The sequence below is a fragment of the Mobula birostris genome, chromosome 21, assembly GCF_030028105.1.
Source record: "Mobula birostris isolate sMobBir1 chromosome 21, sMobBir1.hap1, whole genome shotgun sequence".
In the NCBI taxonomy this organism is placed as follows: Eukaryota; Metazoa; Chordata; class Chondrichthyes; order Myliobatiformes; family Myliobatidae; genus Mobula; species Mobula birostris.
The window spans coordinates 7,706,145-7,731,550 of NC_092390.1; the positions used below are offsets into that span (position 1 = coordinate 7,706,145).

General features: G+C 46.8%; 1 protein-coding gene across 3 annotated transcripts in view; it reads right to left on the reverse strand.

The window, feature by feature from the left end:
• Positions 1-309: 309 nt before the first annotated feature.
• Positions 310-25,406, reverse strand: part of LOC140185558 (semaphorin-4G-like) — a 202,379-nt gene continuing 177,282 nt past the window's right edge. For all 3 annotated transcript variants that reach the window (XM_072238897.1, XM_072238898.1, XM_072238899.1), the window contains 3 exons: positions 23,554-23,708; positions 12,180-12,241; positions 310-6,142 (listed from right to left, as the gene is read on the reverse strand). In XM_072238897.1, the coding sequence (XP_072094998.1) occupies positions 5,310-6,142; positions 12,180-12,241; positions 23,554-23,708 (1,050 nt within the window). In that variant the 3' untranslated portion in view covers positions 310-5,309. The remainder of the gene's footprint in view (positions 6,143-12,179; positions 12,242-23,553; positions 23,709-25,406) is intronic.

Consider the following 25,406-nt stretch of genomic DNA (forward strand, 5'->3'; position numbering starts at 1 on the left):
TTCTGGCTTTTTCCCAACTTTTGCCAGACTGGTTCAAGCCGACAGGAAGGCGACAGTAACTTAAATAACCATGTGTTACAACAGCGGTGTGCAGAAAAGCATCTCTGAATGCACGACACGTCGAACTCCCTGACATAGCACAACAGCACTCAGCTGAGTGGGAAGCTAGCGACGGACTGTAATTGCTGGTTTTCCCCAGATGTCTGTCAGTGGATTAAAATGTAAATTCTGGGCTTTAAGTTGTAATTGGGAAAGGCACAACACCAGTGTTTTATATTAGAGGTAATGTATTAACGAACACAATAAGAATGGATAAAAGATTAATTTAATGTACAGATGTACAGCATGATCCACAAATAAATTACACTGGTTACATTGCAGAATTGGCCAGGAAACATATACAAACTCCAATATGGATTAGGAACAATTAGACCCCACTCTCACACCTCATTCCAAAAAATATATCTCAATTGCAAGAGTTACAGCTCATATCTATGGGTCTTTCTGTGTTTATTAATATTTGACAAAACATTTTAACCAGATTATTACTTATAGCCTTCTAGTTCCAATGACCTAGGACTCTCTTTTAGTCTCAGTTCCTGACTGGTGCTTCGCTTTGTGTCGGGTTGCTACAGTTACCTGTCTCATGCCCCCATCAGTTCACCATCGAACTGCCCGCCCATCTGATATCAAGATCTCATCCAGTTGGCCACCAGGCTCCCAGTAACCTCAATAGCTGTCTCACTGATGACTAACAACCAGTTCCCTGCAGTTGAAATGGCCTCTTTCACAGCAGATGACCTTTCAGTTTTGACACTTGGGATCAATCCAGATGAAAGTCTTCTCTTGTGAAGAGGTCTGGCTAATCGAGATAGATCTGTCTCACTCTGGAAAGGAGGCATAAGAAAGAGAAGCAAGGATGGACTGTTTGGCCCTTTATGTCTGCTCTGACCTTTAACGAGACCATGACTGATCTACCTCAAAGGCACATTCCCACACTTTCCTGCACGCATCCCATGGACTTCAATGCTCAAAACACTAATCCCAGTATTACCTCAGTCTCCAGTCTAATTTGGTTTATTAGTGTTTCTCAGGGGAGAGATGTTTGACAAGGTCCCACACAGGAGATTAGTGTGCAAACTTAAAGCACACGGTATTGGGGGTAAGGTATTGGTGTGGGTGGAGAGTTGGTTAGCAGACAGGAAGCAAAGAGTGGGAATAAACGGTGGTGAAAAAGGCGAATGGTATGCTGGCATTTATAGCGAGAGGATTTGAGTACAGGAGCAGGGAGGTACTACTGCAGTTGTACAAGGCCTTGGTGAGACCACACCTGGAGTATTGTGTGCAGTTTTGGTCCCCTAATCTGAGGAAAGACATCTTTGCCATAGAGGGAGTACAGAGAAGGTTCACCAGATTGATTCCTGGGATGGCAGGACTTTCATATGAAGAAAGACTGGATGAACTGGGCTTGTACTCGTTGGAATTTAGAAGATTGAGGGGGGATCTGATTGAAACGTATAAGATCCTAAAGGGATTGGACAGGCTAGATGCAGGAAGATTGTTCCCGATGTTGGGGAAGTCCAGAACGAGGGGTCACAGTTTGAGGATAGAGGGGAAGCCTTTTAGGACCGAGATTAGGAAAAACTTCTTCACACAGAGAGTGGTGAATCTGTGGAATTCTCTGCCACAGGAAACAGTTGAGGCCAGTTCACTGGCTATATTTAAGATGGAGTTAGATATGGCCCTTGTGGCTATGGGGGTCAGGGGGTATGGAGGGAAGGCTGGGGCGGTGTTCTGAGTTGGATGATCAGCCATGATCATAATAAATGGCGGTGCAGGCTCGAAGGGACGAATGGCCTACTCCTGCACCTATTTTCTATGTTTCTATGTTTCTATGTTACCTGTACTAACCTGGCTCCGCGCGCAATGCTGAGAGATGTAATAGCCTACTCAGCTATCAAAACATTCTTCCCTACCCCGTCCTTCTCCCTCCCCAGGTTAACTGACTATTCTTCAGGTTAATAAAACGTTCTTCCCTACCCCCTCCTTCTCCCTACCCAGGTTAACCGACCATTCTTCAGGTTAACAAAATATTCATCCCTACCCCGCCCTTATCCCTCCCCAGGTTAATTGACTGTTCTTCAGGTTAACAAAACATTCATCCCTACCCAAACACGAGGAAATCTGCAGATGCCGGAATTTCAAGCAACACACATAAAAGTTGCCGGTGAACGCAGCAGACCAGGCAGCATCTCTAGGAAGAGGTACAGTCGACATTTCGGGCCGAGACCCTACGTCAGGACTAACAGAAAGAAGAGATAGTAAGAGATTTGAAAGTGGGAGGGGGAGGGGAGATCCAAAATGATAGGAGAAGACAGGAGGGGGAGGGATGGAGCCAAGAGCTGGACAGTTGATTGGCAAAAGGGATATGAGGGCATCATGGGACAGGAGGCCTAGGGAGAAAGACAAGGGGGAGGGGGGAAAACCCAGGGGATGGGCAAGGGGTATAGTGAGGGGGACAGAAGGAGAAAAAGGAGAGAAAGAAGAAGAATGTGTGTATATAAATAAATAATGGATGGGATACAGGGGGAGGTGGGGCATTAGCGGAAGTTTGAGAAGTTAAAGTTCATGCCATCAGGTTGGAGGCTACCCAGACGGAATATAAGGTGTTGTTCCTCCAATCTGAGTGTGGCTTCATCTTTACAGTAGAGGAGGCCGTGGATAGACGTATCAGAAGGAGAATGGGACATGGAATTAAAATGTGTGACCACTGGGATATCCTGTTTTCTCTGGCGGACAGAGCGTAGGTGTTCAGCGAAACGATCTCCCAGTCTGCGTCGGGTCTCGTCAATATATAGAAGGCCACCTCACCTGGAAATTCATCCCTACCCTGCCCTTTTCATTCCCCAGGTTAACCAACTATTCTTCAGGCTAACAAAACATTCTTCTCTACCCCACCCTTCTCCCTCCCCAGGTTAACCGACTGTTTTGCTTCATAGAGTACCACAGCATAGAAACAGGCCCATCTAGTCCATGCCAAACCCAGCCTGCCTAGTCCCATTGACCTGCACCCGGACCGTGGCCTTTCATGCCTCCCCCATCCCTGTACCTATCTAAATTTCTCTTAAATGTTGAAATCAAACCTGCATCCATCAATTCTGCTGGCAGCTCGTTCCACAATCTCATCACCTTCTGAGTGAAGAAGTTCTCCCTCGTGTTCCCCTTAAAAACTTTTCACCTTGCACTTTTAATCCTCTAGTTCTAGTCTTTCCCAATGTCAGTGGGAAAACCCTGCTTGCATTTACCCTATTTATACCACTCATAATTTTGTGCACCTCTTTCAAATCTCCCTTCATTCTCCTGTGCTCTAGGGAATAAAGTCCTAAAGTCCTTCACTTACCCTTTCTCTGTGGTGTCCTAGGTCTCTGCACTTGAAGCACCAGAGGTCAGCAAGGCAAAGAGCTGATTCAACACACCCCCTGTTGAGTTGTTCTTAAAACCCAGCTGGTTGAGCATTGGACTCCCTTGCCCTGCGCTCTTGCCTCTCCCACCTGCCGCAAGATAAATGACCTCACACTAACAAACCCCCATCATGAGACAAGCGACAAGATACCCCACAGCCATAGTAAACTATTGCAAGAACAAGTTCAACTCCATGTTCTTGATCATCTCGTCCACAACCATATTCACTGCCTCCCTGTACTCAGTAAACCCCATCCCTCTTGCTTTACCTTAAACCTTGGAGTCTATCACTGCCTCCCAATGGCCACGTGCCTTGGCATCTATTCTACTGTAACTAAGTACTGTTGACGTAAAAAGTTCCTTTACACTTTACAAATAGGATGTTAAATGATTGAATCACACCTATTTCTATGCATTTTCAAGGTTCAACAGTGAAACCCTCTTTTACGAGAGAGCAGACAATTTTTTTTTTGAAGAATTCTTTTCCACCATGCACGTTTGTCCGTTGTAAAGGCTCCCAGGAATGCACATCATTTGATGCAAACATCTAATCAGAACACAACTGAACTGGGCAATGTGCCTTAGGTCCTGAAGCCGAACTCCCACACCAACTCTTGGTCCCAGATCAGCACAGCTCAGAATTAAGCCCGATATGGGCTACATGGAGAATCGTGTTCAGTTCCGGTCGCCTCATTACAGGAAGGGCGTGGATGCTTTAGAGAGGGTGCGGAGGAGATTTGCCAGGATGCTACCTGGATTAGAGAGCCTGTTTTATGAGGAAATGTCGAGCAAGTTATGGGCTTCTCTCTTTGGAGCAAAGAAGGATGAGAGGTGATTTGATAAGAAGTTTTGATAGAGTGGACAGCCAGTTATCTTTTTCCCAGGTCGGTAACGGCTATATCAAGTGGACATACTTTTAAGGTGACTGCAGGAGTGTATAGGGGGTATTTCAGAGGTAGGCTTTGGACAGAGAATGGTAAGTGCGTAGAATGCACTGTGGGGGTGGTGGTAGAGGCAAATACATGAGAAACATTTAAGAGACTCATAGACAGGCACACGGATGAAATAAAAATTGAGGTTTACGTGGGAGGCAGGGGTTACATTGATCTTGGACTATGTTAAGAGGACGTGGGCTGAAGGACCTGTATTGTTTTACGTTCTGCAGATCTGGTTGAAATTTTTCTAAGACTCTAAGAAGGCTAGCGAGGTCTGGGAGACAGCGTTGCAGTGCAAGGTAGCACGAGGCAAAAGAAATGCATCTCTAATCACCAGTGCTCAACAAGGGTAAGGATATCGGCTGCCTTTGGCTCCTCACACTCACTTCTGCTTGTCGACGCAATCCAGTAGCCGACACACCCTCGCTCAGTTTGTGCCAGTGACAAACCAGTTTCTTCCTGTTTGCTCGCAGATTTGCACATATCAAATATCTGCTATCAATCTTATGTGCTTTTTGTCACTCCACAAACATCACTCCGGACAAAGTAACAAACAGACTCAACGTCCCACTCACCTCAGTGAATGTCCTGCCCACTTGTAGCAAACTGTCTTTTAAGAGAATTTTCTCCCCACAGGAATGGGAGCAAGCCAGTCAACCTCTATGCTTGGGGCAGAGTTGGGGCCACAAGCAAAAGTCTCACCTCAGTCTCCTCATGTCCTTACAAAGATTCCATATAAAATCTCTTTTATCCAAACAAAGTTGTATTTACAGGCTTTTTGAAAGGTACAAGTCTGGAAGGGTCGGGACTTCGAGGTGGAAGGTCAGGGGTGGAACACGTAAAGGTGTTTCCTTGAATACTGAATGAGGTAGGTCACTCGGAGGTCGGCGGCACCACCTCCAGCCTGGCTTCTCACACTGAGCTCTCGTCGAGCTTCTCCACCAGCTGGGCGTGCTTCCTCTTCTCCAGCATCTTGCTCAGCTCCTCCGTGAACGAGTGGTAGTGTGGCAAGGTGGACTCCCCCTCGCCGGCCTGCCGCAGCAGCACGTAGCTGTTGCCGTTCATCTTCCGCAGCACGTGGGGCAGCCCGGGCAGGCCGTTGGGGGTGGAGCCCGCCGAGTCGGCGGTGAGCGGGAGGGGTGGCGGCGGCGGGGGAGGGGGCAGCAGCTCGGCGGCCTGGGCGCAGTGGTTGCCGGCCGTGGCTCCCTCGCCGGGGATGATCTTCAGGAAGCGCTCGCCGGAGTACCCCCGCTCCTCGCCCTCCTCGGCCTTGCCCGGGCAGCTGCCTGAGATGTTCTGCAGCTCCACCAGCGATGCGCGGGGAAGCCGCATATCGTAGTTGCCCCGCTTGGTGGGTGAGCAGACAAGGTAGATGGACAGAGAGATCAGGACAATGGAGAGGGCACCCAGCACGGCGACGAGGATCAGATAGATGAACTCCCGGCCCTTAGACAACTGGTACTGAGGCAAAGTATGCGTGGAAAGCTGCGAGTCGTCTGTCACACTGATGTTGTATGAGGCCATCACACGGCTCACCCCATTTTCCTGGGCGAGACAGCTGTATATTCCACTGTGGACAACCTGCGCGGTCCTCAACACCAGCAAGCTATCTCCTCGCCAGTACCGTGTCCCATCACCACTGGGCATTTCTGTCCCGTTGACTTCCCATTGCACCGTGGCTGTGTTCGAACTAAGTGGGCACTGCAGGAGCACGTCCGATCCCAGCTGGACTTTTCTGCTTGTAACTGTGGGAGGAAAGAGAAGGCAGGTTTATTTGGGCAATCTGCTGCAAATGTAGGAGCCTCTTGCAGACAGGATAAACGGTGACACCTCCCCCACAATGATCCACAACACTGGTGCCCCACAAGGCTGCAATCTCAGCCCCCAAACTCTACGATTACTTTTACAAGACCGCGAGGGCAGATTTGCCTCCAATTGCATCTGCAGGTTCACATGTACCGCCAGCACGTGCAGCCAGATCTCAAACAGTACCCAGATGATGCACCCTGCAAAGTGCTGGAGCAACTCAGCAGGTCAGGCAGCTTCTATGGAGAGGAGTAAAGTGCCGACATTTCAGGCCGAGACCCTACTCCAGGGCTGGAAAGGAAGAGGGAAGAAGCCAGAATAAGAAGCTGGGTGGAGGGGAAGGAGAACAATCTAGAAGGTAATAGATGAGGGGGAATAGTGGAGAGAGGATGAAGTGAGAAGCTGGAAGCTGATAGGTGGGCAAAGTAACGCGCTGAAGAAGAAGGAATCTGATAGGGCAGGAGGGTGGACCATGGGAGAAAGGATCTGTTGCGCTAATGACATGATGAATACAGAAAGGATATAGGCAGCCTAGAGGCATGGTACCAAGACAGCAACCTCTTCCTCAGTGTCAGCAATAGAGCTCGGGAAGCAGGGCAGTGTGCACACTGAGGTGGAGATGGCTGGGAGCCTCAAGTTTCTCAATGCAAATATCACCAATCGCTTGCCTTGGTCCAGCCACACAGATGCTGTGGCCTAGAAAACACACCAGTATCTCCACTCCCCCAAAGCCCAAGGAAATATGGCACATCCCCATCGACCGTCACCAATGTTTATGGACGGACGGTAAAAAAACAAACCACTGGAGACGTCACAGCCTGAAATGGCAACAACATCAGGATGCAAGGACATCCCTTTAGAACAAAGATGAGGAAGAAGTGCATTAGCTGGAGGGTGGTGAATGTGTGGATTCTTTGCACAGACAGCTGTGGAGGCCAAGCCGTTGGGTATACTTAAGGTGGAGATTGATTAGTAAGAGCATCAAAGGTTACAGGGAGAAGGCAGGAGAACGGTGTTGAGTGAGGAATTAAGTCAGCCATGATCAACTGGCGAGCGGGTTAGATGGGTTGAATGGTGTAATCCTACTCCTTTGTCTAATGCTTTTCCCACGACCACAAGAGATTGCAATGAACAGTGTGCAGAGCCCAGTTGATCCAGAAAACCGGCCTCCCTACACCTCCCACTGCCTCAGCAAAGCCAGCAGCGTAATCAAGGACCCTTCCTACCCTGGATATTCTCCCTTCTCCACCCACCCTTCATCAGGCAGGCAGAAGGAATAAAAACTCAAACACACGCACCACCAGGACAGCTGCTATAGATTAGATTATGAGGACACACAGTCCTCTTTTATTGTCACTTAGTAATGCATGCATTAAGAAATGATACAATATTCCTCCGGTGTGATATCACAGAAACACAGGACAGACCAAGACTGAAAAACTGACAAAAACCGCATAATTATAACATATAGTTACAACAGTGCAAGCAATACCGTAACTTGAAAAAGAACAGGCCATTTAGCACAGTAAAAAGCTCAAAGTCTCTCGAAAGTCCCACATCTCACGCAGACGGGAAAAGGAAGAAAACTTTCCCTGCCATACCCGACCACAGTCCGACTCTGAGTCATCTGAAAACTTCGAGCTCCGACCAGCCCTCCGACACCGATCACCGAGCACCATCTCTGCCGAACGCTTCGACCCCAGCCCCAGCTGCCAGTAGCAGGCAAAGCCGAGGATTTTGGGGCCTTCCCTCCGGAGGTTCTCAATCGCACAGTCGCAGTGGCAGCGAACTGGGCATTTCAGAAGTTACTCCAGATGTTCCTCTGTGCTCTCACAGCAGTCTCCATCAAATCAGAATTGTGCACGGCCCCTATTTAACAATACGATATCATTTCACCGGAGAGGCTACGCGCACTGCGTCACGCTGCCATCTTCTCCTCTCCTATAATACCCTTGCATGGACCTCTTGCATGATAACGATGAACTCTTGACTTCACAATCTGCCTTGTCATTGGTCTTATTTCCCTGTAACTTTAACACTTGACTCTACATTTCTGTATTGTAACACCTGATTCCTGTATTGCTTTTGCCTCAACGTAGAGGTTCTGAAATGATCTGTATGGTTGGCATGCAAGACAACATTCTTCACTGTATCTCAGTACATGTGACAATAATAAACCCTATGCCAACATTGCCAAGGAACATCATTACAGCTCAGGAGGCATTTATAACTGTCTGTCACAACGCAGCCACCGTTATTGATTCTGATCAAGGAAAAACACAGGTAATATTATTATCAAAGAACCCCACCATCTGGGCCAATACTATCTTCTCACAGCCAAAGCCCCACACCTCCAGGTTCAGGAACAGCTACTTCCCTTCACCATTTGGTTCTTGAACTAACCAGCAGAAGCCCAATCACTACCTGAGTCCAGCAACACCACGGCCACTTCGATCACGTTGCACTAGAATGGAGTTTGTCCTGCTTGTTCTAGTAGTGTTGTTTCTTGTAAAGTACACAGCAGTGTAGCGGTTAGTGCAATGTTACCACAGCTCAGGCTGTCAGAGTTTGGAGTTTAATTCCAGCGCTGTCTATAAGGAGTTTGTACGCTCTCCATGTGACCACGTGGGTTTCCTCCAGGTGCTCCGGTTTCCTCCCACAGCTCGAGACGTACTGGTTAGCAGGTTAATTGGTCATTGTAAATTGTCCTGCAATTAGGCTAAGTTTAAAAAGTTGGGTTACAGGGCAGCGTAGCTGGTTGTGCTGGAAGGACCTGTTCTGTGCTGTATCTAAATAGATAAACAAACAAAACGTCTGTATGGTGGATGTTTTCCTGCTAAGCGTGCGTGATGCTGCTGCAAGTAATTGCTACTGATTCATTATTGTCTCGTGTGTCAACATATGAACTGTTCATGCAGACTGAATCATGGCACAGTGCACTGAGGCAGAACAGGGCAAAAATAACAATGAAGAGTAAAGTGTAAAGGCGAACGAGAAGGTGCAGTGCAGGTAAATAATAAAGGGCAAAGTCCCCTGGTATTCCGGTTTCCTTCCACAGTCCAGAGGCGGATTGGGTAGGTTAACCGGTCGTTGTAAATTGTCCTGCGATTCGGTTAAGGTTAAAACAGGGTTGCCGGGGCGATGGTGCTCAGTGGGTTGCCGGGGCAATGCTGCTCAGGGGGGCAGAAGGGCCGAACCTGCGCTGCTTAGCTAAGTAAAATAAACAAGGTAACTGTGAGGCCAGGAATCCGTTCAAGTGTGTGATAACAGTGGGATCGAATCTGCCCTTGAACCTGGTGGTATGTGCTTTCAGGCTTTTTTGTCTTATTTCCGATGGGAGAGGTGAGAAGGGAGAATGTCTGGGATAGCTGGGGTCTCTGATTAGGCTGGCTGCTTTACTGAGACAGAGAGGCTGGTAAGCTGCGTCCACAACTCTCTGCAATTTCTTGCAGAGAGTCCGTTTTTCATTGTACCCGTGCATACACATACTTGTGTATATGACAAACTTGACCTTGATTTTGGGAGGGGGGGGAGAAATAATCCTCTTCAGTAATAGCCCTCGACTTTACCCCGTCTCACGTTCCAAACCCTCGGAGTCAGTAGAGCCAACCTGCCCACAGTGACCTCACAGACGGAACAATAGGATAGTCAGCAGGTACCAACCCAAGGTACAGGACAGAGCCTCTCTACTTTAAAACTGTGCCATCAGGTCAATCTGAGAGGACAGACAGGAACCAGGACATTTTGTTGGTTGCATTCCAACCAGGAGCCACCCAAATCCACAGGAAGACATAATTTTGCAAGTTGTCAAATTTAGGTGCACGCCATAAATAGGAACTCTTTATTGGTGATTGATTGCACAATCACCTCTGGTTGTCCTGGGCACGATTCACTTTAGCACCATTGAATGCTCTTCCACTACTGGCCCAAAGTTGGACACTTCTGGAGGTGAAGAGTGAAGTTGACATTTGGTTACAAAAAACATTTGGATACTTGGAAAATGAGGATTGAGGAGCAAAGGTACTTTGGAAGACCAATACACAAATCATCCCAACGAGAGACACGGTTTAACAAAGAGCACACAGTGTAATCTATTGAAAGGTGCTGAATTGATCCAATGGTTGTGTAGGGTCTTGGTCAGACCACACACTGAACATTCTGTGCAGCTCCAGTTTCCCTACTAAAAATAAGAGGATGCAAAAAGAGAGGTTTACATGGAAGGTGCCAGAAATGAAAGGTTTTAATGAGAAGATGAACAAGGAGGGAAAGGCCAAAGCAGCAAACTAATCAGGCTTTTGAGATTATGAAAGACGTTGCTGGAGATGGAACAGATGGCTAGAATTTGGATTCCATCCTCTTTTGATCTGCTGAATGTGTACTGCACACATCACATAAATCCATGTAAATTTGCTAAGGAGCACTGGGAAAACAGGCCAATTCCATTGGAGAAACTGTTGTGTATCGCCTGCAGTTATGTTCTTCAAGGGCACTGAGTGCCCAGAGTTCAATCATTGCTGTCTCGGCTCAGTTAAACCCTCCCTTGGTGGACACAGAACTCTCCAACATATCTGGGAATCTATACCCAATGGAGTCCCATTGACAGGGGAGTCCCTCCTTCCACTGAAGGCTGTATCAGACCAGGGGGCCTGAGATTGCAGACTGTGATAGAAAACATGACTTGAACAATGTGGCTTGCGTGGTCAAAGGAAGCCCTACTTAGTCACCTCCTGTAATCAAGGCCACTGACCACCAAGGCAGGGAGACATCAACAGATCAGCCCCGACCTGTCAACTTCCACCTGCGGCCGCCCCTTCCCCTGCCCGCAGTCCTTGCACAATGTTCTTGCTTCTGGAATCTTTCTGATTCTCTGGTGGGGTTTGCAGGTTGTCCCCTGGAGCTTCTGATTTCAGCCGCACTAAGGAGAATCCCACCCGGGCACATTTCCTCACGGACACGGGTTGACCCAGAAGTGACCTTCCACGGCTAAAACAGCATTTATCTACGATCAGCACTCGAGAAGCAATTGCAGCTGTTGGCAACTTGCAAGCTGGACAGTGCTTCTAATTCTGGGTAACGGCAAGGGGGTAGGAAAAGGACTGCCCATAGGTGGTTCAGGAGAAGTCAGAATGGATCACAGCATGCTGTGCTCCATCATACATCATTTGGTGGCGGTCAGGAAGTGAACATAGTGGTATCAGCAAGGTAGGATGTTGGGACATTAAATCCTTGCCAGTTCTATGCATCCACCCAGCTAGACCCACTCCCTGTGGTTTTGCAAATACTTGTTCTGTTCCCTTTGAAACCCACAATTATTGCTGTGAGGATGAGGGATGACCCTCCAACCATCCTCTCATGGGAACCACTACATCCAAGGGAAGTTCTGACCAACTATACAGGAGTCACCAACTGGCCGGATGGAATGAGGTCAACTGGGTTACTGCCCTAAAGGACACTATTATCTCAGTTAGGTTTTTAAACAATAACCTGGTGTCTTCACAAACTCTTTTAATAATATCATCTTTTAATCTTCTTAAACTGATTTCTAAATTAGATGGGATCTGAACCCCAGGTCTGGCCTTTTTGTGACTCCTGTACAGCACTCTGAACTGTCATTTAGACCATCCAGTTGTACCTGGGAGATGAGGGCTGGATGATAATTTCTCCAACAACTGCCTGAAAAAACATGTGTTTGCACATTTTTGAGCATATTGGTCCTTCCTGCCAAATACCAATCCAACAACATGCCTCATTCCTTTGCCTAACTATCATTCAGTACCACCATTTTTCAGTGAGCTTCTCTTTAACTGCCCCAGCGGGTCTGTGCTAAACTGCAGCCCATTCTCTGCCAGGCTTGACACACTGAGTGATAACCTCCAGACCAAACTCAGGCCACTAGATGTGCAACAGGAGCTTCCCACATACCACAGGCCATTACCATCAAAGGTACGGATTACACGAAAACAAACAGCTACATACCGTTCGGGTCGCTGTCCAAACACCCTTTGTTCCCGTTCGTAATGTCTTGAATCAGACTCGCTCTGCAACAGAGGAAACAAAGTTAGAGCCAAGTGTAGGAGCTGAATGCCCACCGAGATGGGAGAACCAGAGAGGACTATTCACACCACTGCCATGTAGAGAGAGCAGTGGCAGTCACAAGGTCACAGCTACCCCTTCACACCGTCCCCCCTCACCCCCTCATCCTAGTGAAGGGGAACCGGTAAACAGGGCTCACACTCATGATGACTATCACTGGGAGTGACTGAACGAGTTTATCGCCCTTTGAGTGAGTTCCACCAGCATATTCCTGTCTCTTTTCCTTCTCCCCTTTTCCAATTTAAAATGTTTAAAAGTTTACTTTAGGCTTCAGAGAGTTAGAGGTCTCCTCTTGCCCAAGGAAAGCCTCAGATCCCTGGTGCAGTGTGAGGGTCCTGTCCAAGAGCTCTGACACGCTCTGATGTCACAGAGTCGCACTGTGACATCCCTGTCCATGGCCGTCAGTACCGATCCCACTTACCAGTGCGCAGGCTGCGGCCTACATGCCTCGGTGGTGCAGCTGGCAGAGCCACAGTCTCAGCTCAGTAATCCAGCAACCCTGGTTCAACCCAGAGTCTCGGTTCAGTCTGTGTGGAATCTGTCCAAGCTCCCTGTGACTGTGTGGACTTCCCCTGTGTGCTCCTGTTTCCAAGGACATGTGGGTTGATAGTTTTATTGGCCTCTGTATATTGTCCCCAGTGAGTGGGGGAATCTGGGAAGGTTAATAGGAAATTTGGGAGAATAATATGGGACTTGTTGGCACATGGCCAAGTGGTTAAGGTGTTCGTCTAGTGATTTGAAGGTTGCTAGTTCGAGCCTTGGCTGAGGCAGCATGTGTGTCCTTGAGCAAGGCACTTAACCACACATTGCTCTGCGACGACACTGGTGCCAAACTGTATGGGTCCTAATGCCCTTCCCTTGGACAACATCGGTGGCGTGGAGAGGGGAGACTTGCAGCATGGGCAACTGCCGGTCTTCCATACAACCTTGCCTAGGTCTGCGCCCTGGAAACCTTCCAAGGCGCAAATCCATGGTCTCACGAGACTAACGGATGCCTATATAATATGGGGTTAGTGTAAATGGGTACTTGATGGTTAGTACAGACAGTGGGCAGAAGGGCCTGTTTCCCCGCTGTATATCTATCTGCCTCTTCAGTGAGTTTTTCACGAGAACCACAATTCACAGGTAATGCACAGGGACTGAGCACTCTCAGCTAGGGTCAGCAAGCCAGTGATAGCATTTGGGTATCTCCCAGAACCCAAGTTCACCAGTGCACCAGACGCTTTTTAAAACGGGGCTCACGCCGAAGGAAAGAGAAGAGAAAACTGGGATGAAGGGTCTCGACCCAAAACATTGACTGTTTATTCCTCTCCATAGACGCTGTCTGACCTGCTGACTCCCTGCAGCATTTTGTGTGTGTTGCTCTGGATTTCCGGCATCTGCTGAATCTCGTGTGTTTGTCACAACTATTCGCTCACATTTAGAAGAAACCAAATGGGAGCCAACGCTCTCTTCCCTCCTGCCTTCATCTCTCTCTCCCTCCCATCCCTCTCTAAGCCTGCCTGTTTTCCTCTCTAGTCTCTGGTCAATTCAATTCAAAGTACATTGATTAGCAAAGTGTGTGTGCAGTATACAGCCCTGAGATCTGCCTTCCCACAGACAGCCAGGAAACAAAGAAAACTCTGGAATCCGATCAAAGAAAATACACCAAGCCCCCAATGCACAAAAAAAGACAAGTCAAGCAAACAGCAAAAAAATGAGTGAACACCAACCCACAAGGTCATCTAAAGAGTCCAGGCATGATCAGTTCAGTCAACCCCCTCTCACCTAAGATCTGTCACTCTCAAACCTCATTCTGCACCCCCTCCCCTCCCCTCCCCACCCCACAATCGTCTGCAATGGAGGTCTTGTCTTTGGGAGGTTTGGGAGCAGTATTGCTGAGTGTACTTGCTCAAAGTCAGAAGATACCCAACAAGGGGGAGGGAGGGAATATGTCAGAGGTGAGTTTTTTATACAGCGAGTGATGAGTGCCAGGGACGGTGGTAGAGGCAGATACATTGGTGTAAATTAAAGAAACTCTTAGATAGGCACATGGACGACAGAACAATGTAGGGTAGGGTTTGATTGAGGACACAGCATCGTACTGTGCTGGGATGTTCTAGCTTCTATATTCTAGGGCTATGCTGAAGCTGGTGTGGTTTCCCTGCTGGTGGTGGTGGGTGGGGGCATGGATAGACAGACTGCCTTTCCTCTGACAACAGCAGCACCATACCTCAAGTTGAAGTTCATGTTTGTTGTCATGGGTATACATTCACACACAGTCATAAATGCCATGAAAATCAGCCTTTACAGCAGCAACACAGTACATTACAAACACAAATCTTAAGTGAACATAAACTGTCCATAACTTACATCTCGCAATAAACAAAAAACGGACATAAAGCTGTTGGTGCAAGTTGAAAGAAGTATAGTCCAAGCTAGAATTACAGGTTGCTTCTCGAGCCAGAAGATGGCGGGGGAGAAGCTGGAGGTGTGGGTCTTCAGGCTCCTGTACCTCCTGCCTGTTGGCAGCAATGGCAAAAACAAAAATGGAGGGCTGTATAGGAGGGAAGGATTAGATTGAGCTTGGAATAGGTTACAGGGTCATCACATTGTGGGCTGAAGGGCCTGTACTGTGCTGTACTGTTCTACGTTAATGGGAAGAGGGCCCATCATACTTAGCTCGATCCCCCCTTCAGTGGGACTGGTTACTCTGGGTCTACAATTTGCCCCAATCCAGATCCAAGCAAGGGTTGAACTTCTTCCTTGGCATTGTGGACAAACGGAGAGAGAACGACAGGGGCAGTCAAAGCCAGTCCAACTTACTGAGGCTCCCCAGTGTTCCTTCTTCCAAACAGAACTACTGTTAGTGAATAAACTCACCAGGAACCAACCTGATCATGGGTCAATGATGGGGTGAGGGAAAGTGGGCATGCAGGGGGAGGTGAGTGTTGTAGTTGGCACAGCTAGGAGCAGACAAATTCACAGAAGAACTGGGCTTGTATACAGGATCAATTTCAAATTACATTGAAGGTCGATAATTTGTCAAGGAACCATTCGGGTACATAAATTAGGGGGGGTGGGGGGGGAGAATTCTTTACACACAGAGTGGTGAGTGCATGGAACGCCCTGCCAGGGATAGAGGCAGAAACACTAGGCACTTAAGAAACTCTTTGTAGGAAGGAAGGTTTAGATTGATCTCAGAATAAGTTAAAAGGTCAGCACAGGACAGTGGGGGGGGGGAGGGGGGATCTAAGCTGTAGTGTTCTATGCTTTTTCTAAAGCCGCAATTAACTTGCAATTATATATTTTTAAATTGGCTAATATTGATGTAAGCTATCTCCAGGGAGAATGTGGAATGGTTTGCCCGTTCACACTCTCTAAACACCCCCAGCTCAATAAAGTTCTGATCAATCTGAAACATAACTTTTCATTTATAGTCTTCAGCAAATGGTTTATTTTTTTTACTTTTTCTCTTCCTGGAACATGTTAAATAAGGGATCCACCTTGGCTCTTATGTAAACTAAATCAAAGTTTACCAAACAACTTTGTGGGTGGCAGGAATGCTCTCCAAACCTAGTAATTCCTGTATCTGAGAGCAGTGCCTCTGCTGTCAAATGCTGAATATGAATTTCATACACTGAAGTTGAACCTTGACCTCACAATCTACCTCGTTGTGGTCCTTCTTTGCACCTTCTCTTTAACTGCTAGTCTACAGTCTGTTCTGCATTTTCTTTTTCCTACCTCCGCCATCACATTTCTGAATGAACCAAAAACCCATGACTTTAACTTTGCTCTCTTTTGCACTATTTATTTAGTATATATTCTTATGGTAATTTGTCATTTTTGGGTATTGCACTGTACTGCTGCAGCAAAACAACAAATTTCATGACAAACACTCAGTGGCCACTTTATTAGGTACAGGAGTGGAACGCATTGTGGTCCTCGGCTGCTCTAGCCCATCCACTTCAAGGTTCAATATGTTGGGCTTTCAGAGATACTCTTCTGCATATTACTGTTGTAACGTTTAGTTATCTGAGTTACTGTCACTTTCCTGTCAGCTTGAACCAGTCTGGTCATTCTCCTCTGACCTCTCTCATTAACGAGGTGATTTCACCCACAGAACTGTCGCTCACTGGACATTTTTTTGTTTTTCACATCATCCTCTGTGAACTCTGTTGTGTGTGAAAACACTGGGTGATCTGCAGTTTCTGAGATACTTAAACCACCTCATCTGGCACCAACAATTATTCCATGGTCAAAGTCACTTAGATCACATTTCTTCCCCATTCTGATGTTTGGTCTGAACAACAATAAACTGCATGAGCATGTCTGCTTGCCTTTATGCATTGAGTTGCCACATGATTGGCTGATTAGATATTTGCATTAACAGGCAGGGGTAACGTGTACCTAATAAAATGGCTATTAAATCAGTGATAATAAACCTGATTCTGAATTCAATGTTCTTATGTAAGGCTTGATCAGCCTTGACAGGAAGTAAGGAAAGTTTCACACTGTGTCTCAGTAAATGTGGCAATAAGTTCAACTTCAAGCTAATTCTTTCAACCACACACATATATACACCATCAAACGAGAACAACCTTCCCCCAGACCAGGGTGTACAACACAGTACATATAACTCACACACATAACACATAAAGTAACATTCACACAAATAATAAAATGCATATATGATAAAAGTTAAAACATATCCTGGTGCTTCAAAGATTCACAATGGGAGAGGAGCAGGGGGAGGTCAAAAATTCCTGTGTCCTCTGCCATTCAAGGGTGGATTGTCAGTTCATACTGGGAACATTAAAATGTCAATTCACCCAGCAACAACTGCTGTAAAATTCTAGCTACCTCTGCATGTAGAAGAGTTTCCCAGTTTCTGAATGGACTGAGTCTATTGAATGGCTTTCACTATGTTATTTTTACTTTTTAGAATACTGGATCTACTAATGTATGCAGACGGCTGTGGAGGTGAAGTCATTGGGTATATTTAAACGGAGGTTAATAGGTTCTTGATTAGTCAGGGTGACAAAGGTTACGGGGAGAAGGTAGGAGAATGCGGTTGAGAGGGATGATAAAATCAGCCATGATGGAATGATGGAGCAGACACAATGGGTGAATAGCCCAATTCTGCTCCATTGTCTTATGGTTTCATGGTCTAAATTTAAGGCTCTGTCCTTTGCTTCTAACCTTAGCTGTCCAATACTCCTGTTTCTTTCCAGATCTTCCCTTTGGGAGGAACAACAGAGGAGGAGTTTGCTGTGGCCATTTTTACACTCTGCACTTCACTTCTGAAATTCAGCCTAAGGACCAGTGGAGCTGGGTCTCAGGAGTAGGCAACCAGAGGCATGTGCAGTAACAATCCCAATCCCTTTTACTTTTCCTCTTCCTCTGGGAGTTACTTTAATTTTGAGAAACAAATAAATCCTGGCATCTGAAACCAAACCAGGCCAATATTGTAAGGAGTCAGCCTGTTCTGAAGATGGGCGCTGACCCAAAACGTTGACTGGTTTCCCTCTCCACGGATGCTGCTTGATTGGCCGAGTTCTTCCAGCAATTCTGCGTTTGTAATGTGAATTTTGATTTCTGGAGCACATTGGCCGATACGACGTTTTCTCTGGAGATTGAATCTCCCGCTACCCTAAATATCCCTAGTGGACATTAATGATCAAGGATGACTAGGAGGAACTGAGTTGCTGCTCGTTTTTGTTCTCTCCTGGATCGCTCACCAGAATGCACAAACCTGATGCAGTTTGACTTTTTCACTGGAGGATTACGAGAGGCAGACGGTCGGATTCCGTGTACCTGTGGCTGAGCAAGGTTGTCCCTGAGTCCACGAGTGTGTATCTCTTCAATGGATTTGACACGTAAGCTAGAGAGGTAGAGAGGGTGGTGAAGAGGGCCTTTGGCTTGCTGGCCCTCAAGTCAAGTAATTTACTGTCATCTGACTATATACAGAACATGTATATAATGTATATAACCATATAATGTATATAGAAGTGAGATTTTCCTCTGAACCAGAGTGTAAAACACAGTAGTACATACAACACACGATAACTTAGGAAGGTGAATCACACATAAATAACAAACTAAATATTGTAAGGTATGGAATAGATTAATCAGTGACACTTTGAATACAATGCAGGAGGAATTTCAGAAGCCTAATGGCCTGGGGGAAGAAACTGTTTCCCATCCTGATTGTTCCTGTCTTTATGCATCGACTCTCCTGCCTGATGGAGAAAGTCAAGGAGGATGCTGGATGGATGACGTGTAAACTCTCAGTGGTGCTCCTGTAAGATGCAGTTAAGATGTGGGGGGGGGGGGGGCCTTGTTTGCCTCAATCTCCTCAGGAAGTGGAGGTGCTGCTGTGCCTTCTTGTTCAGGGAGTTGATATTAAGGGATGAGGCGAGACAATCCATGATGTGAACTCCCTGGTACTCAGTGCACTGAACTCGGGACTGAGCTGTGGAGGAAGCCTGGGCAGGTTGGAGCGTAGGAGAAGGGGGAGTCATTGTGCAGAGGTGTATAACATCCTGAGGGCCTTGGACAGGTTGAATGTGCCCGGTCTTTTACTCGGAGGCACAGATTTTAAGGTGAGAGAGGAGGGAGAGACTTCACAGGAACCTGAGGGACACCTTATTCACCCAGGGGACGGGGAATCCAGGGAATGAGCTAGCAGAGGAAGTGGTTGAAGCAGGCACATTAATGATATTTAAAAGGCACGGATACAACGGATACAGGATGGATGCATGGATATCCAAGTGCCTATCTTAACGGCACAAGACACAGAGCAGAATTAGGCCATTCAGCCCATCGAGTCTGCTCTACCATTCCATCATGACTGATTTATTATCCACCTCAACTCCATTCTCCTTCCTTCTCCCCATAACCATTAACACTTACTAATCAAAAACCTATCAACCTCTACCTTAACCTTAACCAGTGGCTTGGGTTCCACAGCTGTGTGTAGCAATAAACTCCACAGATTCACCAGCCTCTGGCCAAAGGCTCAGAGTGATATGGGCTAGAAACGGGGAAACGGCACCAGCTTCGATGGGGATCTTGGACAGTATGGCCCATTTGGGTCAAAGGCCTATTTCCGTGCTGCTTGGTGCTATGACTCTAGGGAGGGGTGAGAATGTGGGGCCTGCTCCAACCTGGAAGGACGGGCAACAGTGAAAATGAGGCAAGGGGCAGAAAGGGTTGGCAGGACTGATTCACTTGCCGGGCCCTTTCATATCGGAGGCACCCATATCATTGTGAGCCTAGAGTCATAACCAAAGCCAAGTTAGTAGAGTACCTTTCCCAAAGGGAGCTGCCAAAAATCATTCCCACAGCTTCAGGTTCGCCATTTTCACATCAGTTTTTACATTCAGTTTGAATTCAATGGTGGAATTTGAAATGAGTTTGATCCAGTATCCCATTTCCTGTGCTCCCAGCCCTAACCCACTACTGATGCAGACTGTAAAGGTACAAAATTCTGAAAGCACGTATCCCCCGACTGAAGGACAGCTCCTGTCCCACTGCATCAGAATCCTGAATGGACCACCTGTACAATACAAAGGTCTCGACTTCATAAACTTCCTCGCTATCATCTTGCGCTTTGCCGTTTACCTACACTGCACTTTCTCTGTAGCTTTTACACTTTATTCTGCATTGCAATAACCGCAAGAGGTTCTGCAGATGCTGGAAATCCTGAGAAACACACACCAAATGCTGGGGGACCGCTTACTGTGCACATGAGCCGGTCATGCAACAGATGGTGCAATCCGGGGTATATTACGATCGAGGAATGTGTTTGCAGACTGGATATTGAACTTTTTACTGCTGGACTTTGGCCACATTCCACCGTGATACAACACTTGGCGGCACGGGAGGTTATTCCTGCCTGTGGCCATCGAACGTGCAGCTCCTCCCGTGGAGGGTCAGACACCCTGAGCCAATAGACTGGTCCTGAACTTATTTCCCATCTGGCATAGTTTGCATTTTGTTGTTTGATTGTTTGTGGTTTTTGTATTGTTATATTTATGCTCTATTCTTGGTTGGTGCGGCTGTAACAAAACCAAATTTCCCTCGGGATTGATAAAGTACATCTATCTATCTATCTATCAGGCAGGATCTATGGAGAGGAATAAAGAGTCGACGGTTTGGACGGAGACCCTTCATCGGGACTGGAAAGCAAGAGGGAAGAAGCCAAAATAAGAAAGTGGGGAGACAGTAAAGGAATACAGGCTGGCAGGTGATAGGTGAAGCCAGGTGAGGGCGATGGTAGGTGGGTAGGTTGGAGGGGCAGAATGAAGTGAGAAGCTGGGAGGTGTTAGATGGAAAAGATAAACAGCCAAAGAAAAAGGAACCTGATTGGAGATGAGAGTGAACCATGGGAGAAAGGCACCAGAGGGAGGTGATAGGCAGGTAGGGAGAAGAAAAGGGGTAAGAGGGGAGCCAGAATGGGGAATAGGAAATGAGAGAAGGGGGAGTGGAGAGTAATTACCAGAAGTTGGAGAAATAGATGCTCATGCCATCATAAGGTTGCAGGTAACCCTAACAGAATACAAGTGCTTCTGGAGTGTCCTCATTGCTACAGTAGAGGCCACGGACCAACATGTTGGAGTGTGAATGGGGAGTGGAATTAATATGGTTGGCCACCAGTGAGTTTTCCCCATTGAGGGTGGAGTAAAGCTGTTCAACAAAGTAGCCCCCCAATCTACAGTATGTTGGGTCTCACCTGTCTCACCAGTGTAGAGGAGGCCCACTGGAACACAAGATACAGTAGATGGCCCTAAAAGACTCACAGGTGAAGTGCTGCCTCACCTGGAAGGACTGTTTAGGGCCCTGAATGGTGGTGAGAGAGGAGGTGAATGGGCGGGTGCAGCAGGTGCCAGGAGGAAGATCAGTGGGGATTGTTTGTGGCGACATGATTATAAATTTTACTTTGAACTTTGAACAGTGAGGATCAGTGGAAATAAGAGATCAATTAGTAGAGAGCAGAGGGGAGCAGAGTCTGTATTTTTATCATTTTACCTGGTCCTACCTCAAAGCAGTGCATAATGGTTTGATCTGTATGAACAGTTTGCAAGACAAGTTTTTCACTGTACCTTGGGCCACATGACAATAAACTGAACCAAACCAAGCCAGGTTGCTATAGTCAAGAGTTCAGGAATCTACGCAAACTGAAACTAGGCTGCCGTACCAGAAATTCCTGTTAAACAACTTCCACTTACATTCCAGCCTGTAAACACAGCAAGGCCCTGTTAATACTCTCTGGATGATGGCAAAGTGCCATTGAACACAGGACGGACCTGTTTATACACCTGTTTACATCTGCATCACATTACGCAGCTGAAGTGAAAATTTGTTTGGCTGGCTGTTGTTTCTACCCAGTAATGCAGCTGGTAAACAAAACTGCCAGAGACACCGGCTATTGCAGAGACGTGGAACAAGTAAACAAATCACTGGATGAGCTCAGCAGGTCAGACAACATCTGTGGAAGGAAATGGTCAGTCAATGATTCGGGTCAAGAACCTTCATTTGGACTCAGATACGTTATACAGAATGCCCCTTCTCACTGCATCCATCAGGTTGGAAGTACAGGAGCCTCAGGTCCCACACCATTGGGTTCAGGAACAGTTATTACCCCTCAACCATCCGGCTGCTCACCCAGTGTGGATAACTTCACTCACCCTAAATCTGAAAAGATTCCACAAGGTACAGACTCAATTTCAAGAATTCGACAATTCATGTTCTCCGTATTATGTATTTAATTTTTCTTTGCACAATTTGTCTTCTTTTGCACATCACTTGTTTGTTAGTCTTTATTTATAGTTTTTAATAAATCCCATTGTATTTCTATATTTTCCGGTAAATGCCTGTAAGACAATGAATCTCAACACCATTTATGGGGATATATATGATCATTTTAAATTTAGTTTGTCTCTGAGGTCAGGTTCAGGAGAAGGCCTGCAGAAAAGGAAACAGCTGGATTGTGAGTAATTTACTTTCTTCCATCCCTCCTCACCCTCTCGCCTCCACTGTGCAATTCCATTGTCTTCCGGGACAGAGAAAGGAAGAAAAACCCTTTGTAGTGACACAAATATCTCGGGAATTCCCATTCCACTCTCTCAGGCAACCAAACACAGTCCAGAACACTTGTTCCGGGTGTAACAGCTCAGTTAAGGCTTTGGGTTCAGAGCCTATCTGCTTCTCTCTGGCCGAAAACTACTGGGTTCAAAAGTGTTTAATAAAATTATTCCTATCCAAGACAGGAACATGCCTTTGGAGTCAGGAGGAAGATTTTGCACTATAGAGTAGCAGAGATAAGAATGGACAAGATCTGAAATCAGAGCTGGAAATGTTGGAATTACTCAGCAGACTAGTCAGCAACTGGGAGGAGATAAAGTGAGTTAATGATTCTGGTAGCTGGAACCTTTGTTAAACTTCATTCTTGTCGAAGTTCATTCTGTTTTTGTTTCTCTACAAGAACCCACCTAATCAGCAAGTTTTTTTCCAACACTTTCTATTTTTTTAAATGCCTAAACAGACGGGAACCTGCTAGTTATTAAAATCTTTCCTAATTTTGTTCCTGATTTTATTTTCAAGTTACACCAGATCTGAGGGCTATGGTGATAAGGTGAAACAACGGAATGCAAACCAGTTCTTTCCCCATATCCCTGTAACTCTCCCTCTTCAAGGAATCTTTGAACCCTTTCGAAAGCCATCATAGAATCTGCTTCTGACATCTTCTCAGGAACTGACAGAAGTTTCTAAAATTAGGAACGGCAGAGGTAGGGTAGGTAGAATCTTTAACCCAGGGTAGAAATGTCAAACACTAGAGGAAATGCATTTAAGGTGAGAGGAGGGAAGTTTTAAGACAGAGGTGTGGGACAGGTTTCTTTACATAGAGAGTGCTTGGTACCTAGACTGGGCTGCCATGGGTACTGGTGGAAACAGAAACGACAGTAGCATTTCAGAGGACTCAGACAGACACATAAACATGAGAGGAATGGAGATACTCATATGCAGGCAAAGGAGATTTAATTTGGCAGTTAAGTTTTAGTTTAGCATAGACAACGTGGGCCCAATGGCCTGGTCCTGTACTGTACTGTTCTATGTTCTAACGGAGTTCCCAACCCACAAATCTTACTTCATAATTCCTTCCCATCTTTGCTTGCAAGGAGGTACCTGGACCCCTGCACCCAAAAGCCACCATCAATCACCTGTGTGATTAGGGGTCACATTCTTCCATTGTAACACAGGGCAGTGATGGTACCTGTTCTCCTGCATTCGAATATCCTGGCAAACGCTGCCATCCCAACCACAGTAAGGATCTCGAGCCAGGACACAATCCCAACAGCTGTCATAGATGTGACAATGGGACACGGGGAGCTGAGTCACCCCTCTCTGCGATCCAACGAACAAGGTCCCCTGTAATGAAAGCAGGTCACTGCAAAGTTACAATAGACAATAGACAATAGGTGCAGGAGTAGGCCATTCAGCCCTTCGAGCCAGCACTGCCATTCACTGTGATCATGGCTGATCATCCACAATCAGTACCCCATTCCTGCCTTCTCCCCATATCCCTTGACTCCACTATCTTTAAGAGCTCCACCTAACTCTTTCTTGAAAGCATCCAGCGAATTGGCCTCCATTGCCTTCTGAGGCAGAGCATTCCACAGATCCACAACCCTCTAGGTGAAAAAGTTTTTCCTCAACTCCGTTCTAAATGACCTACCCCTTATTCTTAAACTGTGGCCTCTGGTTCTGGACTCCCCCAACATTGGGAATGTATTTCCTGCCTCTAGCGTGTCCAATCCCTTAATAATCTTACATCATTGTTTTGTGCAGAGTGCGTGGTCACCCAGTGTTACTTTAATTTCCAAATCGTCACCACAATGGTGAGTCATAGACACGGTGAGGCAAGACTTTGTAGAGGCTGGAATCTGAAACAAAGAACAACTAATGGAAGAATGTAGAAAGCTGGGCAGCATCTGTGGAGACAAAGGGGTGATCGATGTTTCCGGTCGATATCCCACATCACAACTGAGTTAGACTCTGTTCCGATGCAGTCTCGACCTGAAATGTTAACTTACACCTTTTGCTTCCACAGATGCTGCCTGACCCACTGAGTTCTTCCAGCTGCTTGTCTTTGGTGCAGCAAACACATCAAGCGGGGTGGTTTGACCCATTCCTGCCACTTGACTGGGTTTTTAACCAACAAAGGAGCAACACCGATAGTTTAGGTGGTGAAGAAGGGGTTTGGATAACTTGCCTTCATTAACCAGGCACAGAATGTGAGAGCAAGGAGGTTCTAAAACCCAGGTTAGACCACAGTGACAGTCCTGTGTTCAGTCCGGGACTCTACACTCTATGACGCACTGCAGAGGCTGGACAGGAGACTCACTGGGGCGTTGCCTGAGCTGTGAGGAGAGACAGAACGTGCTGGGTTTCTTTTCCTTGGTGCAGAGGAGGCCGAGGTGGACAACATTACAGAGGACACAGAAAGGGTGGACACAGAAACTTCTCCCTCATGGCAGAAATGTCTACAACTGGACAGCGTAGGCTCAGGGTAAGGGGTGGGGGTCCTGGGCACCATCGTAGCGTAGCGGTTATGCGATGCTATACAGCACAGGGCGTCGGAGTCCCTGAGCTCAAACCGGATGTCATTGTAAGGAATCTGTACGTCATCTCCGTGGAACGTGTGGGTTTTCTCCAGGTACTCTGGTTTCCTCCCACAGTCCAATGATGCACCGGTTAGTAGGCTAATTGGTCATTGTAAACTGTCCCATGATTAAGCTAGGCCTAAATGGCGGGGATGTTGCTGGGCAGTGCAGCTTGAGGGACTGGAAGCACCTATTCTGTGCAGAATCTCAAAATAAACAAACTAAGTATATCTATTTTAGAGGAGTCCTGAGGAAATACTTTTACACCCAGAGAGTGGTTCATATCTGGAAAGCGGTGAGAGAGGGGGTGGTGGAGGCAGGTACTTCCACACAGTTATAAAAGTAAACTGTAAATTGCTTGCGTGGTACAGTGAAAAACCTATAGAGTACAGACGGACACTCGAATTGGCAAGGTATAGAGGGTTACAGACCACATGTTGGCAAACCGGGAGTTGCTGACTCT